The following is a 13,983-nucleotide window of genomic DNA, read 5'->3' as shown; positions in this document are numbered from 1 at the left end:
TTTTTAATATATATATACATATATATAAATAAATTATTGGTAGTGAGAGAGAGCAGGGGGTGTAGAATTTGTAAACACATTGTTGTCAGAAGTTAAGATTTCCTACAAAAGCCTTTGCCAAATATAAAACAAAAATAAGAAAGCACACTAATGGAATACACATTGAATGAAACATGGACATAGCAACTAGTTTAAAAACAAGCCAGAAATATTACAGATATTTAAGTTTTCCTTTCCCATTGTTTCTATAGGAAGACCGGATAGTGAACCATTTGGCAGCAAAGATCATTGAAAATGTTTGCACTACTCTCTCCTGCTACGCACAAGGATTTATTACAGGAGAAATCGGACCTGTCTTATGGTACCTTTTCACACATTCTACCATAGATTCTTTGAAAATAACTGCTGTTTCGGTAAGAAATTTCCTTTCATATAGACATCTTTAAGGTTTTATGTGGAAATATAATTTGCATTGAAATGAAAATGCTTTTGAGCCTGCTTTTTGTGTGTATGTATATTTTCTGTTGTATTGAACTGTATTGCAAATAACTGATAGGAGCACAAATTATGCACCAGTTTGAATATAGTTTACTGTTACTAAGACCAGACCAATATGGCCTGCCTAAAAGATGGATCAGAGAGGTGTGTTTTTAGTTTGCTTACAGCATTTTGATTCATATTTTTGTTCCTCTTTGTGGCAAGTGAGAACTACCCTTGTTCATGTTGTTCTACATTCCTTGACATGACCTGTAATTGAAATCTAATATAGCTGCCTGTGTTGAAAACAAGTGTATGGAAAGACCTTGCAGTTCATCATTTTCTTGAACATGTGTTTCCTATGCTAGAGGTCATGACTCTTATTTGAAAATTTTAATTCAAGGAATTAAGAAATTCTTCCTGATTTTTTTTGTGATGTATTTTACTTCAGAAGTATTTATTTGGTTTATAACATACTTCATAGAATCACTCAGGTTGGAAAAGACTTTAAAGATCATCAAGTCCAACCATGACAAGCAAAGAGCTCTGACATGCAAACAGAAGGTTTGGAACAAAAGCATTTGTGAGATAGACAATATTTACCAGAGCTGTGAGTTTAACCATATCTCCTGTTTACAAAACAAAAGCTGTAGCCACCAATACGGGTAATATTTCAGGACTGAACAGTAATTTGACTTAGTTTAAATGAAGTGTGATAGCTGGATGCTGATTGCTTGAATAATGTTCAGGCTCACTGAGTTTCTGGTGGCTTTGCAAATAGAAAGTGGTGAAGTTGCTGTGGTAGTATGCACATAGACACATCTAGCAGTGAAGTAATAAATGAGAGAAAACTAAAACATCTAAGCATGTTGAAGAAACTAACAGTAGAATAAAATATTGTTAGAAAATACAGATATTTATGAAGTATTGACCTCAAGATGCTGCCCTTTTTGGCAAATGCTTGCATAGGAAATAAACTGCTCAAACATGAGGAAAATATGTTGACTTTTAAGTACATTTTATTTAACAAAATATACATTATAGAAGCCTGTAAGTTACCACATTTATGTTGTACTTCAAAATTGAATCATCTGACAGCCCTGGATTGGCACTCATTAGCGTTACAGCGATAACGTCATTTTTGCCAAGCTCTCACCCTGTGATTATTTATTTTTTCAAAATGTTTAATTTTTCACTTTTCATGTGAAATCAAAAATATAGCTGTCAAAGCCTATTTGTCTTCAGGAACTACTCTGCCATGCCCTCTTATAGGTGGCATACATTAGTACCAAGGTATGTTTTTAAGGTCATGACAGCAGCGATTACTAGAATTCCCTAAAGAAAAAATGATTTGTTGAACGCTCTATTAGATTTACTGGGGAAGACCAGGTTCCTTGGAAGTCCATGCTTCAGTGTCAGGCCATCAATTTAAAGATATGACACCAAATTATGTGCGCATAGGGTTCTGATGAGGCAAAAGTCTCCTTAGCATCTTGTGCTTGAATATGTACAAGTGTGCAGCATAAATGTACTGAAGGAGCAAATAAGAAAAACATTGTTTTCAACTTTTTTTTTTAAAACTGTGAAGGCACAGGCTTACTGGAGATCACACTTCTCACCTGGGTGATTACTAAGGTTACAATCACACTAGAGGCAGGGCTTGCTCCAGGTCAGCATATTGGTGAGGTTTGAATGAAAGCAGCAGGGAGAAGGACTAAAGGAGTATGAAATATCTTGTTCTTCTACATCACTTGTTTAGCTGCCCTATTTCTTGGTGCTTTTCTTTTTTTTTAAGGCAGTTATTGCTATATGTAGTAAATTCCATCTTCTCCTTCCACACATGTCATTTCACATAAATGTACTTTTTGTCTGAAGTTGTTACTGGATTTTCCCCTCTATTTTTTGGGAATTGTACACCCTTTACTGAATGTTTGAGATGTAATTATTGTATGTTGCGTGTATAATCAATGAATATACAGATGTTATAATTAAGAAATATACAGGAAATTTAGGCTAAACAGGTTATCATCCTAAAGCAAAGAAGAATGGATAGAAAACTTACCCTCATCTTGGGCTTGCTGAGAAGACTCCAAAAGGAGAGATCTCCAAAAGAGGTCCTTCCCCCCTGGCAGTCAGCTCTTAAATGGATCTAGGAGAGGTGCAGCCAGGCCCCACCCCTTTCTTGTAGTACAGGAGAATTGCCTTCACCTGTGTTCCCAGGGCTGACTCAGTGCTTGCCTCAAGTGGTCAATCAGAGGTTCAGGCTTGATTCAGCAGTTCCCATACAGTTGCATAAGAAGTGAACTGAGCTGCAGCTTTCTAAAGTAAAATATACTAAGATGTTCCTCTAATCCTTTTGCTGCTTTGTAGTTAAGCACCAAAGGAGCAAGAAGATGAACTTTTATTTATTGCGATTATTATTCAAGACCTGATATAAATCATGGTTATGTATTAATACATACTGGGGTGCTTGAGCATATAATCTGAACTTTGGAAAACACTCAGATAACCAGTTAATCTAATGCAGGTAGCTCTTTCCCCAGTTGAATTTTATAGAAATTTAAGTAACATATAATTTTTTTTGAAGTAACATACTAATGTGTTCTCAGGTTGTATCATACTATTTATTTTCTACGTTCATAAAATATCATTGTAGCATATTGTTGCCACAGATATGCAGGTATTATTTATTCTGCATATGATAGTGTGTCCTATTATGTTTTATCATGCTGTCATTCCTGCCTTGTTTAAATCTATCCTGAAGAATGTACTGTTGATTGACGTGTATATTCACTATAAAAAGCATTTATGTTAAGAAACACGTGTGCTATATCTTTACCTGCAGCTCGCACGTTGTCTGCAACGTATATCAGCAGTAAGGCACTATGGGATTTTACTTACAATTATTTCAATCAGCAACAAAAACGTATCAGGAAGACTTTCAGTCCTCAGCCATTAGCGTCAAGAAATGGCACTTTGTGTTGTCCTACCTGTCAGAGGTGGCAAATGGGGGTTGTGTTTCAGTATTTTGCTTGCTTTGGGGTAGTCCAGCCTGCCTTAGGTAAACATAATACAAAAGTGATATCATTTATTGTTTTGCTAGACTCAGAATAGAAATAATTCAGTAAGATGCCAAAATGACATTCTGACAAGCTCAGCAGCAGGAATTTTTTTCTAGTATATTGAAAGTTATATCCTCATTTTTAAAAAATAATTATTAATGTTAGGAAATAGCTTTTGCTGGAGAAGTAACTACTTGAAACATAAGCCACTTCCATGGGGAAAAAAAAAATATGGGAGAGCTCAACAAAATTGTTTTCTTTCTTTTCTTTTTCTTAAATAATTGATGCTGAATAGTTTCTTTCTGAGACTTAGTTACCACAGATGCATAAAAGCATTCATTCTCAAATTTGAGATACATAGCATGCATCTTGAAAGGAGGAATGTTACCTAGATACTATGTAGCACATAAGACTGGAAGCAATGGATAAGGCACAAATACTGTTAAGGTTGGGGCTGCTGGGAGAAAAAGTGCAGTACTAAGACTGGATGGGGACCAAAGATGGCAAAGTTCATTCTAGGAGAGGCTCTACCAATACCTTTCTCTCATTGCAATCATTCCTTGTTCAAAGCTGCTTCTGACAGAGGATAATGTAAGGTCTCCTCTACTCTTACCTGTTATCATTTCCCGATTTTTGCCCAACTACCTCCCTCCCCACCCCCCTCCCACACATTTATCTCATCTGTTTTCTCAAAATACACATCTGCTTAAGTGGTTTATGTGAATATGTCTTCTATTGCCCGTAAAGCTCAATCTGCTTTTCTGCTGACATGTTCATTTCAGTCATTCAGCAGAGCACACGATGACAACAGGAGTTTAAAGTTTCTACCCTTTGCTGTTAGTGGAATGGAGCTTTCCTGCTGTCTCTGAAGCTGCAATATAGTCTTACGAGACAGTCATGTTTCTGCAGGATTTACCTGGAGGTTTCTAATGGTCTTATGGCTGTGGTTACCTCTTTTTTGACCAAGTCTGTAGCAGGGAGAGCTAAGGCTCTGGCAACTCTGGGAGCACTATTTTAGTGTAACAACTTTGCCCCTTTTGCTTTGACAGTTTGTCTCTGGGCCTCAACAACTTATGGTAATATGAACCTTGAGGATAGATTCAGTGAATACCTTGGGCCTGCTAATTTTGAGAACTTTGCCTAGAGATGAATGGTTGAATTCTATCCTTGGGGAAATAGACATTGATGTACTTAAAAACAAAGACTGAATTCCTATCTTTTAAGAAAACAAAAAACAAAACAAAAAACAAAAACAAAAACAAAAAAACAAAAACAAAAAAAAAAGGAGGGAGGAGGGGGAAGGAAAAGCTGCAATCAATATCATTGCAGGACCAAAAAGGATGAGGAGGAGTGGGTATTGAGTAGGTGAATGGCATCAATGAAGTACCTGTTTAAAGACATGTTTTAGGTTTGTCTCTTTTGTTCCTTCCTTTTTCTTTTCCTCCTCTTAAATGAGAACTTGCTACTGAATGGGTACTGAGTAAGCAGCAGTTTCTAAATATAGCTGGTTAGGAGAGAGCAAAGAAATGATGATATTGACTACTGCTCACAGAAGAAAGTTGCCTGAAACCAATTCAGATTTTCACACTAATCAAATAATTAATCTGTTTTCTTATCCTAATGCTGCATTCAAGCCAAAGAAGAAAAAGTGTCTGAGGAGTTGTATTTTCCTCATCTAGATACAGCAAAAGGAGTCACAGTATCACAAAGGTTGCACCTCCTGAAGCACTGAAAGCTAAAAGATACCTTGACCTGAAGGCTGATCCACTCTGGAGGTCATTTGAGAATTTTTGTTAAGGAGTAGCTAAGTTAGTATACACAGAACACTCCCAAATCTACCATTTGGTAGAAGAGTTTCTATGTTTGTTGTACTAAATAGTGTTCCATAACAAATATTTAGATCTAAAGTAGATAAGCTGAGGCTTTTGGATAACGTTCAGATAATATTCTCTGTATCAGATTATAGATAGTGTCCAGAAACAGAGGTAGAATAAAGATCTCTTATGGGTGACCAGAATTTCTGTGGTGTGTGACATCTCTTTATTTTCTGTTACCTGTGCTCCTTTTTTGTGCAGTATTATCTAATGTTGCCTACATTCTGTATTGATAGAATTTCCAAGCATGGGCTATGCTGCGGCATCATTATCGTCCTCTGGAGGAAGAGATTAATGTGACCCTATTTGATATTGATGTTGTTGTACCAAGGATTTCAGTTGCAGCTGTATGGGAGGTAGAGGTTTAGAAGAGTTACAGGTCTCTTAAACAAGCAAACAAAAAACAGTAGTCCTTTCCCCTTATGTTTATCTTATGATGAAATCGTGTAAATTCTTAATTAAAAACTCTATTATATTCTATTAAATAACAATATTTCTGTTTTGCTTTTGTAGGCTTTATGCAGAATTACTCGTTATTCACCAGGTGCTTTCCAGAGTGTCATTGAGAAGGTGGGATTAACAGCTGTACTAAATTCCTTGCTAACTGGAATATGCAAAGTACAGCAGTACATGCTCACCATGTTTTCTGCAATGTTGTCATGTGGAATTCATCTCCAGAGGCTGGTACAAGAAAAGGTTAGATTTCAGATTAATAGTATTCAGTGGCATGGAAATTCACGAATGAAAAGTTAAAAGTTTCTTCTAGTAGTGCTTTTGTGTTTTCAAAACGTTTAGCTCAGTAACAGCTAAATACCCAAACAGCAGAAAATTAGGAACAGATCTCTCAATTTTCTCAAAACTGAGAACTGTGAATTTAACATTTTAATAAAAGGGAAAAAAAGGGTTCAATGATGTCCTTCAAAAATTACCACTTACAGAAAATTACTACCTGTTATGTAATACAGGTAATGTGTTATTTTTATATTTTTGTTTGTTGAAAATATGAATAATGAAGAGTATAATGTTTCTTATTCTCAGATCCTTAAGAGCTGATACTTATGGGTGTATATATTCCTCTGCAGCTAGAAAGCTCTAGCATGACCATAACATAGGGCTTTTAGTGGTCCTAAAGAAAAATATGTCCTGAGTGAATCTAAAGCTCTACTTTATTCTCTCCTTGAAGGACTTCGATCAATTCGTAAGCAAAATGTCTTGCAGAAATCAGTATTCTAATAACTTAGTTTTCTTCTTAGTGTTGCTGAATAAAGCTACTAGTTCTAATGCATTTTCTAATATAATGTAGTTTCTAACATGATTTTTGAAAGAGATGATAGAGTTATAGAATGGTTTGGGTTTGAAGAGACCTTATAGATCTGTGCAGATGCTGTATGCAGAGGCACCTCCCACCAGATCAGGTTGCCCAGGGCCCCATCCAGCTTGGCCCTGAACACCTCCAGGGATGAGGCATCAACAGCTTCTCTGGGCAACTGTGCCAGGGCCTCACCACCCTTCTCTCATAAAGAATAATTTCTTCTTTATACCCAGTGTAAACCTGTCCTGTTCAGTTTAAAGCCACTCTCCCTTGTCCTGTCACTACACTCCCTGACAAAGTTTGTCTTCAGCTTTACTGGAGACCACTTTAGGTACTAAAAGGCTGCTATCAGGTCTCCCTGGAGTCTTTTCCAGACTCAACTGCAACAGCTCTCTCAGCCTGTTTCCATCGAAGAGGTGCTACAGCTCTCTGAGGATCCTTGTGTCCTTCTCTGGACATGCTTCAGCAGCTCCATATACTTGTGCTGGGGGCCCGGAGCTGAATGTGGTGCTGCAGATGGGGCCTTACAGAACAGAGGGACAATCCCTTCCCTCACCCTGCTGTGCATGCTGCTTTTGAAGCAGCCCAGGATACTTTGGTCTTTCTGGACCATAAGCACACACAGCTAGTTCATGTTAAGCATTTCATCTATCAGCACCTCTGACTCCTTCTCCACAGAACTGCTTTTACTGCATTCTTCTCCCAAGATGATCAAAAGCTTTCTAATTTGATCACCAAAATATTCCATGTTTATTTTTGTCAGTACACCTGTACAGTTAACAAACAAAATCAATGCATCTCTACTTACAGAGAAGAAATGAAAAGAGGAGCTCGTTTTCATCAGCAGTGATGTGTGCTGTAACCTGATTCTCATCTTGACTAAAAAATGCATCTGGCTTTACTTGAAATGCATTCGTTTGCTATCTTTATGTATTGTTTTAGCGACAACATTTAAATGAAAATAATAATATACAGTCTTCCACTCATCTCTTCTTGCAGCCTGAAATTACTCATTCTCTTCATGAAAGTCATTTAGTTTCATGTCAGAGTTGTCAATGTGCTCTGTGTAAATGCCTATACACTGGCCTTAAGCTTTCCACAGATTCCACTAACAAGAGCATTAACAGATGGCAAATTGTGACATTACAGGACAGTTTCAAACACCTTATTGCGCATTGGTGATCTTCTGAGAGAAGTATGTTCAAAGATTCACTGGCACATTGAATTATTTCCCTGAATGTTCAACAAGCATATGGCTACACCGTGATGACACTTTTCAGTATTCTTTGTGCACAACACGCAAGTCCATCCTAATGAAAAAAGAGAAAGAGAAAAAGAAAATGACCAGTGTAAATCTCCCAAGTATTTTGTCTTTTGTAGAAGTCTTGTGTCGTGTACCTTAAGAAGTAGTAAGACCTCAGTGCTTACAGAAGGTAATTTTTAATAGAACTGCAAACCAACATATTAAATGATACTTAAGTATGCAAATTCAAAATGGAAGTTGTTGTTTAACTTTGTGTATTTTATCTGGAAACCCCCTTAGCTTGCAAGCCTTAAACCTGCCTTTGTTTATAACTCCCTTTGAGAACAGGAATGAAATCATTTACAAAATAACAACTAGAAGAATAAAAGAAAAAATGCTGTTCTGTAGTCATCTGTGCCAATATAAATCTTAGGAGAACTACAGTGGCTTAAAGGGTTTTTTAAATCCCTCTCTGATACAGAGATATTCTATTATAGTTTCATGTTTTGAAGACAAAACAACAAAAAAACAACAGCATGAAATGATATTTTAAAATAAAATGTGGAGAAAGAACCTGAATCAAACATCTTTGAAAACTATGGCAGTAGATAAAAAAGAAAATTACTTTAATCTAGCTGTCAAATATAATCTCTGAATGAATGGAAACCACTGACATTTTGGTAAGTCTGCACAAACCTGGCTGACCTGCTCCTGCTAGAAAGTCACTAGCCTGCATGTTGGATCCACCTATGCAGCCAGCATGTTTTGTTTGCTATTTGGACCAAAAAACGTGAGTCAACTACCGTCTCTGTTTTTGTGGTTGATCTTGACTGTGCATGCTAGTGGTACCAGTCACCCCTTGTGTAAATCATAGCCTCACAATTCAGCAATGTGATTTCTTAAGATCAGAGTGCCTCTTCTTCCTGATTCATTTGTACAGCACTTCAGGACGTGAAATGGCAAAAGTTAAGAGACGCAGGCCTTGCAAAAGGATTTGTAACTTTGAATTATTTTTTATTGTCTTTTTTTTTTTCCCATCAAACTCTTAACTTATAATGTTATGGAGATATTTGCAGTTCATAAGAAGCAAATTAGAAAATACTCCAGAAAACAACAAATACTTGCTATAACATCTTCAGTGTTTCTTGAAATAATGGTCTGCTTTCCCCTTGTGTAACCAGTTAAAAAACTTAATTGCTTTTCATGATTTATTTTAAATTTGCTTTGCAGTATCATTAGGAATATCCTATATAAAATCATGATCTTCTTGTGGTGGGGTGGCTCACTTGTAATGAAAGCAGTGTCCTTACCCTGCAGAGTCTCCATGGATACATCAAACAGTTGTGAGCAAGGAAGGAACAATGTAACAGTGCAACAATTAATAATTAATATATATGTATTTCAGCAGTTTTTGCCTCTTCTGATTTATTGAGTTCTGCAGGTCAGCAAAATTGTGCTGAAGATTTTCTTTGGATAAAATGTTGCCTGTTCGGCAGACCTCAGACCAGGCAAAAAAGCAAATTACAAAATGTCACTTTCGTATCTTAAGCCAGATCATTAGAGAATTCTCACATAAGTTAGATAATAAGTTTGATATAACTAATTTTAATTGACAATGCAATTATTTGCACGTTTAATTGCTACCCCTGCAATGGAACGTTCTTGCTTTCTAAAGCATGAGGAATAAAACTACAGCTGTGTTTTGTCTTGTAGATGCATCCGTCCATGTCATGTTTCTCCAGTGCTTGGTCTGTCAGGTCCATTTGTGTTAGCAGGCAGTGTAGCATTATACATACTGTTATTGTAAGCTTGAGACTTTACTATTGTAACAGCTCTTTTTTTTGTCGTTGTTCTGGGTTATTTCTTAAAAACAAAACAAAACAAAACAAAAAACCTTTACCAAAATTTCAATCTTTGCCTCTAATTTGTTTATCATTTAAAAAATATATTGCTCAGGCTCACACTGGAGGAGCTCCAAGTTCTTCTCCATGAACAATTGAGCAGTTTAAAGTATGAACTTTATGCAGTTTAGTCCATAAGATTAACCATAAGATTGAAGAATGGTGTCTATTTATAAACTAAATTACAGAAAGACAAGAAAGAATTAGCAGAATAATTAATAGTTTGTTCTTCTGAGCCATCTTTACTGATTGTCTCTGTTGATGGCAATCTATGTTTTGAAGACAAAGTTTAAATAGTATCAGCAAAATCTGATGGCTTGTTGGCTGGATTTTACACTTATGTTCTTTCTTCCAGCTCAGTGTTGCAAAGCCTGCCTCTAACGAATTATGTTTGGTCCTGATTATCAGTTTTATGAAGTTGCCTTTCGGTTATTCTGTCAGCAAAACAGGAAGTTTGAATAATACTTAGCATGTTAAATGTGTCATAGGAGGATTTAAAACTTTATATACAACATACAGTTATATACTGGGTGGCTCCTTCATTCCATGGTATCATTTATGATCTGATGTAGCCATAATTATATCCAACAAAGGTGGTGTTTTATCTTCCTCCATGTATGGAAATTGATAGGTAAACATTTTGTCTTACTGGTGCTGAGGTATACCTATGTTCTGAAAATTTATCAGTCTTAAGTATGTTAAAATATCTTATCATCCTTAAGGCAAGATATTTTCTAATGCTTTCTAGTCCATTCTGGACACAGTAGAACAGACAGTGTTTTCTTGCTGTGGCTTGTGAGAAGTTGAACAGAGCAGCTTTTCACTTAGCCTGTCTATTTTGGACAAAATTCATTTGGCTATGTTGTACGGATTTTATTTGCTACAAGAATGGAGTGGAAAGGGTAATAAAAAAATGCAAATATATTTTTATATACATATACAAATGAAAAAATGGAATTTCAAATGTATACATTGATAAAGTATAATGCAAGTAACCGTGTTGCATAAGATAACATTAATGTTTTTTTGTTTATCCCCACCAAGGAGTTTGTGACTACAATTATTCGTTTACTTGAAAGTCCTTCAACTTTCATACGAGCAAAAGCATTTCTGGTCCTGTTGCAAGTTTTAATAAATAGCAGGGAAATGTTGCTTCTCAGTTGTCAAGCAAGGTAAGGTAATAATGGAATTTATGATTAGAGACGCAATGCTTATTTTCAAAGTTGTGTCTAAGTCACTTTCAATATGTTGTATTTCAGAGTCAGTGTTTTAGGAATGAATTATCTTCTGTGCTGTGCAGATCTTTTTGTTTCTGAGAATATCAAGAAAAGAGTTCTCTGTTTTGTCTTTTGTTGTCAGATGATGATTACTCACAAGGGAAAGCCATTCTGGCTTACAAGGAGAGACTTTAAAAGTAACTGGTGGTCCCTATTAGGATAAGCAAGGAACAGATTTTGTTTTGGGTGGGGCAAATAAGTACTGCACTAGTGAGTTGTTTCTGTGATGGGAATGCAAAATAAAAAGATCTGTCATGTACCTTCCTCATCTTAGGATGTGATTGATATAACCTGTAGTCTCTTCAGTATAGGTCCATTAAAAGCAGAATAATAATATGTGACTGTTTGTGTTGCTGAAGTCATTTGTAGAACAATCACTGAATTCCTGTGACTTTTGCATGAAATATTTCATTTGTTCCTATATTTCAAAATACTTTGCAAAAAATGAAAGCACTTCAGTTAAATTTGATTCACAGTGGAATGGTTATTGGAGCTTTTTGCACTACAGTGCTCTCATATAAGATGAGAGGAAATGAGATTGCTAGAATATAAATTGTCACCATGGTTTTGAGATGGTTGGAGAAGTAAGACGGAAGAAATTTTCTTGAGTATTTGTAACAGTGAAATACAGCATAGACCCAGTGTTTGTGGGATTGGAATAAAGTGGATTTGAAACTGGAAGTAAAGAGGTTATGACTTGCAGGTAGCTATAAACTGTTTACAGCAAATACAATTTTCCTATATCTTATGTTGCTTTCTGAGAAGAATTAAGATGTGTATTTGGAGTCAAAGGGCTGGATTTATAAAGAGCAGGTGAGTTATACCATCAAACCATTGTGAGTGGACATCTTTTGGAGTGCTGTCATTTTATACTCCTCCACTCACGTAAGTATCTGTAGACTGTAAACTGTAGAGATTGTTGATTACAAGATTCACTTGTACATCTTCTTTATTTCTAAAAATGCTTTATCAAGTGATGTGTTCTGGACAGTGTAGAATGTGTGATGATTTTGAAACAAGTTTTTGAACGTTACACATTTTTATGTGCTTCTTCTAGAACATACAGCTGAGCTGTGTGTTTGGAAGAATGTCTGACCATTGTCCCATACTGACAGTTAAGATTTGTTTATCTATACCTAAGATATTACGTGAAGGATAAGAACTTAAATACAATTTATTGACAATTTATCCTCTCTCTTTCTTTCTTTTCGTTCTTTCTTTTTTTTTTTTCTTTTATTTTGTTTTCTTAATGATGCTTTCCACTGAGCAGCATTTCTGAAGAAAATGTGTTGTGAGTTTGGGCTGTTATTTTGTGTTGTGAATTCTGTGCTGCTGTTTTGCAGAGCAGATTAGGGACCAAAACATTATGTAACACGGTAGCTAAAACAACAGGTAAGACTTACAGCAGCTCTATTGAACTCATAAGCTGCTATTCTTAATTTGTTGTGATTTCTTCACAATTTCTCTTCAGCAAACAGTGTATCTTAGCAGGGCAAATGATCTAGACTAAAACATTTATCTTATATCCGGAGTACAAGATGATTACAGTAGGATGAGAGAGGAGAAATGAAGTATTTTGTGTGGGGACTGCTACTTTTGTAATACCCTGAACTCTGAAAGAATTTTTCTTAAGTCCAGCTGAGATAATGGATATTCTTAAATTTTTATTAATAGTAATTCAACACTATATTTTAGATAAATATCTCCAGTTCTGTCAGAGCAATTAATACAAACAAATTAAAAATTTCTAGTACAGTAGAAAGAACTCGGATAACTATTGAAAATGTTTTATGTGGGAGGAACTTCGGGTAGGAACTTTTTATTGGGGAGAAACTTTTTGTAAGGGCATGTAGCAACAGGACAAGGGGAAATGGCTTTAAACAGGAAGAGGGTAGATTTAGAGTAGATATTAGGAAGACATTCTTTGTGAGGGTGGTGAGACACTGGAACAGGTTGCCCAGAGAGGCTGTGGATGCCCCCTCCTTGGAAGCATTCAAGGCCAGGCTGGATGGGGCTTTGAGCAACCGGGTGTAGAGGGAGGTGTCCCTGCCTATAGCAGGGGTTGGAACCAGATGATCTTAAAGGTCCCTTCCAACCCAAACCATTCTATGATTCTATATACTCAAATCATTTTATAAAGATATTTGAGAAATATGAGGAGAATGTAGTAAAATGCATATAAATTATACTGGCTTGTCTTTAGCATCTGCAGCTGATCATAACATGATTTTTATTTCTTCAGATCATGTGATCTGATTATGAAGATCAATATGAGGCAGTTTTTCAGTATGCATTTTTCATTATGCATACATACTCCATGTGTATGTTGTATGGTGAATTTGAACATGATAAAACAATCAGTCTTAATGATGTGTAACATTTTTTTAACACCTGTATATCTTTTTCATGTATTGCTGAGTGCATGACAAACATGCAGATTGAATAAATATAAAAAGTGTAATACTTCCACAGGCCTGATTTTGCTCATTAGACAGAACACTAAGACTATTCAGGCATTAAAAATAACTGATTTTCTGCAAATGACTGAGGGATTTGTTGCAGGAAAATGAAGACACTAATGCTTCCCTGACCGTATATGAATTTGTCCAGTTTTCTCAGACAGCAATTATTTGAGGAATACTGTCAAGGAAAAATAGTTGTGCTTATTTTTAAAAAATCCTTCTGAAGGACAATTTTGTGATAGGGAGGACAACAGAAAGAAACCATATGTATTTACACAAACAGATTTTTTATAAAATACTTAGTTGTTTGGAAAGGCTAGATTTATACTGTTGCAATTTAAAATGTTCTTCCATATATATATATATATATATATA

At 35.8% G+C, this 13,983-nt stretch overlaps 1 protein-coding gene across 4 annotated transcripts in view; it reads left to right on the top strand.

Annotated features, from left to right (window-relative positions):
• The window catches only part of ULK4 (unc-51 like kinase 4), a 220,426-nt gene that overhangs the window by 44,387 nt on the left and 162,056 nt on the right, over window positions 1–13,983 (top strand). For all 4 annotated transcript variants that reach the window (XM_010712967.3, XM_031553967.1, XM_019616587.2 and 1 more), the window contains exons 20-22: window positions 252–413; window positions 5,927–6,109; window positions 10,914–11,041. In XM_010712967.3, coding sequence (XP_010711269.2) covers window positions 252–413; window positions 5,927–6,109; window positions 10,914–11,041 — 473 coding nt within the window. The remainder of the gene's footprint in view (window positions 1–251; window positions 414–5,926; window positions 6,110–10,913; window positions 11,042–13,983) is intronic.

This window comes from Meleagris gallopavo, chromosome 6 (genome assembly GCF_000146605.3).
Source record: "Meleagris gallopavo isolate NT-WF06-2002-E0010 breed Aviagen turkey brand Nicholas breeding stock chromosome 6, Turkey_5.1, whole genome shotgun sequence".
Lineage (NCBI taxonomy): Eukaryota > Metazoa > Chordata > Aves > Galliformes > Phasianidae > Meleagris > Meleagris gallopavo.
This window is presented reverse-complemented; position numbering and strand designations above follow the sequence as displayed.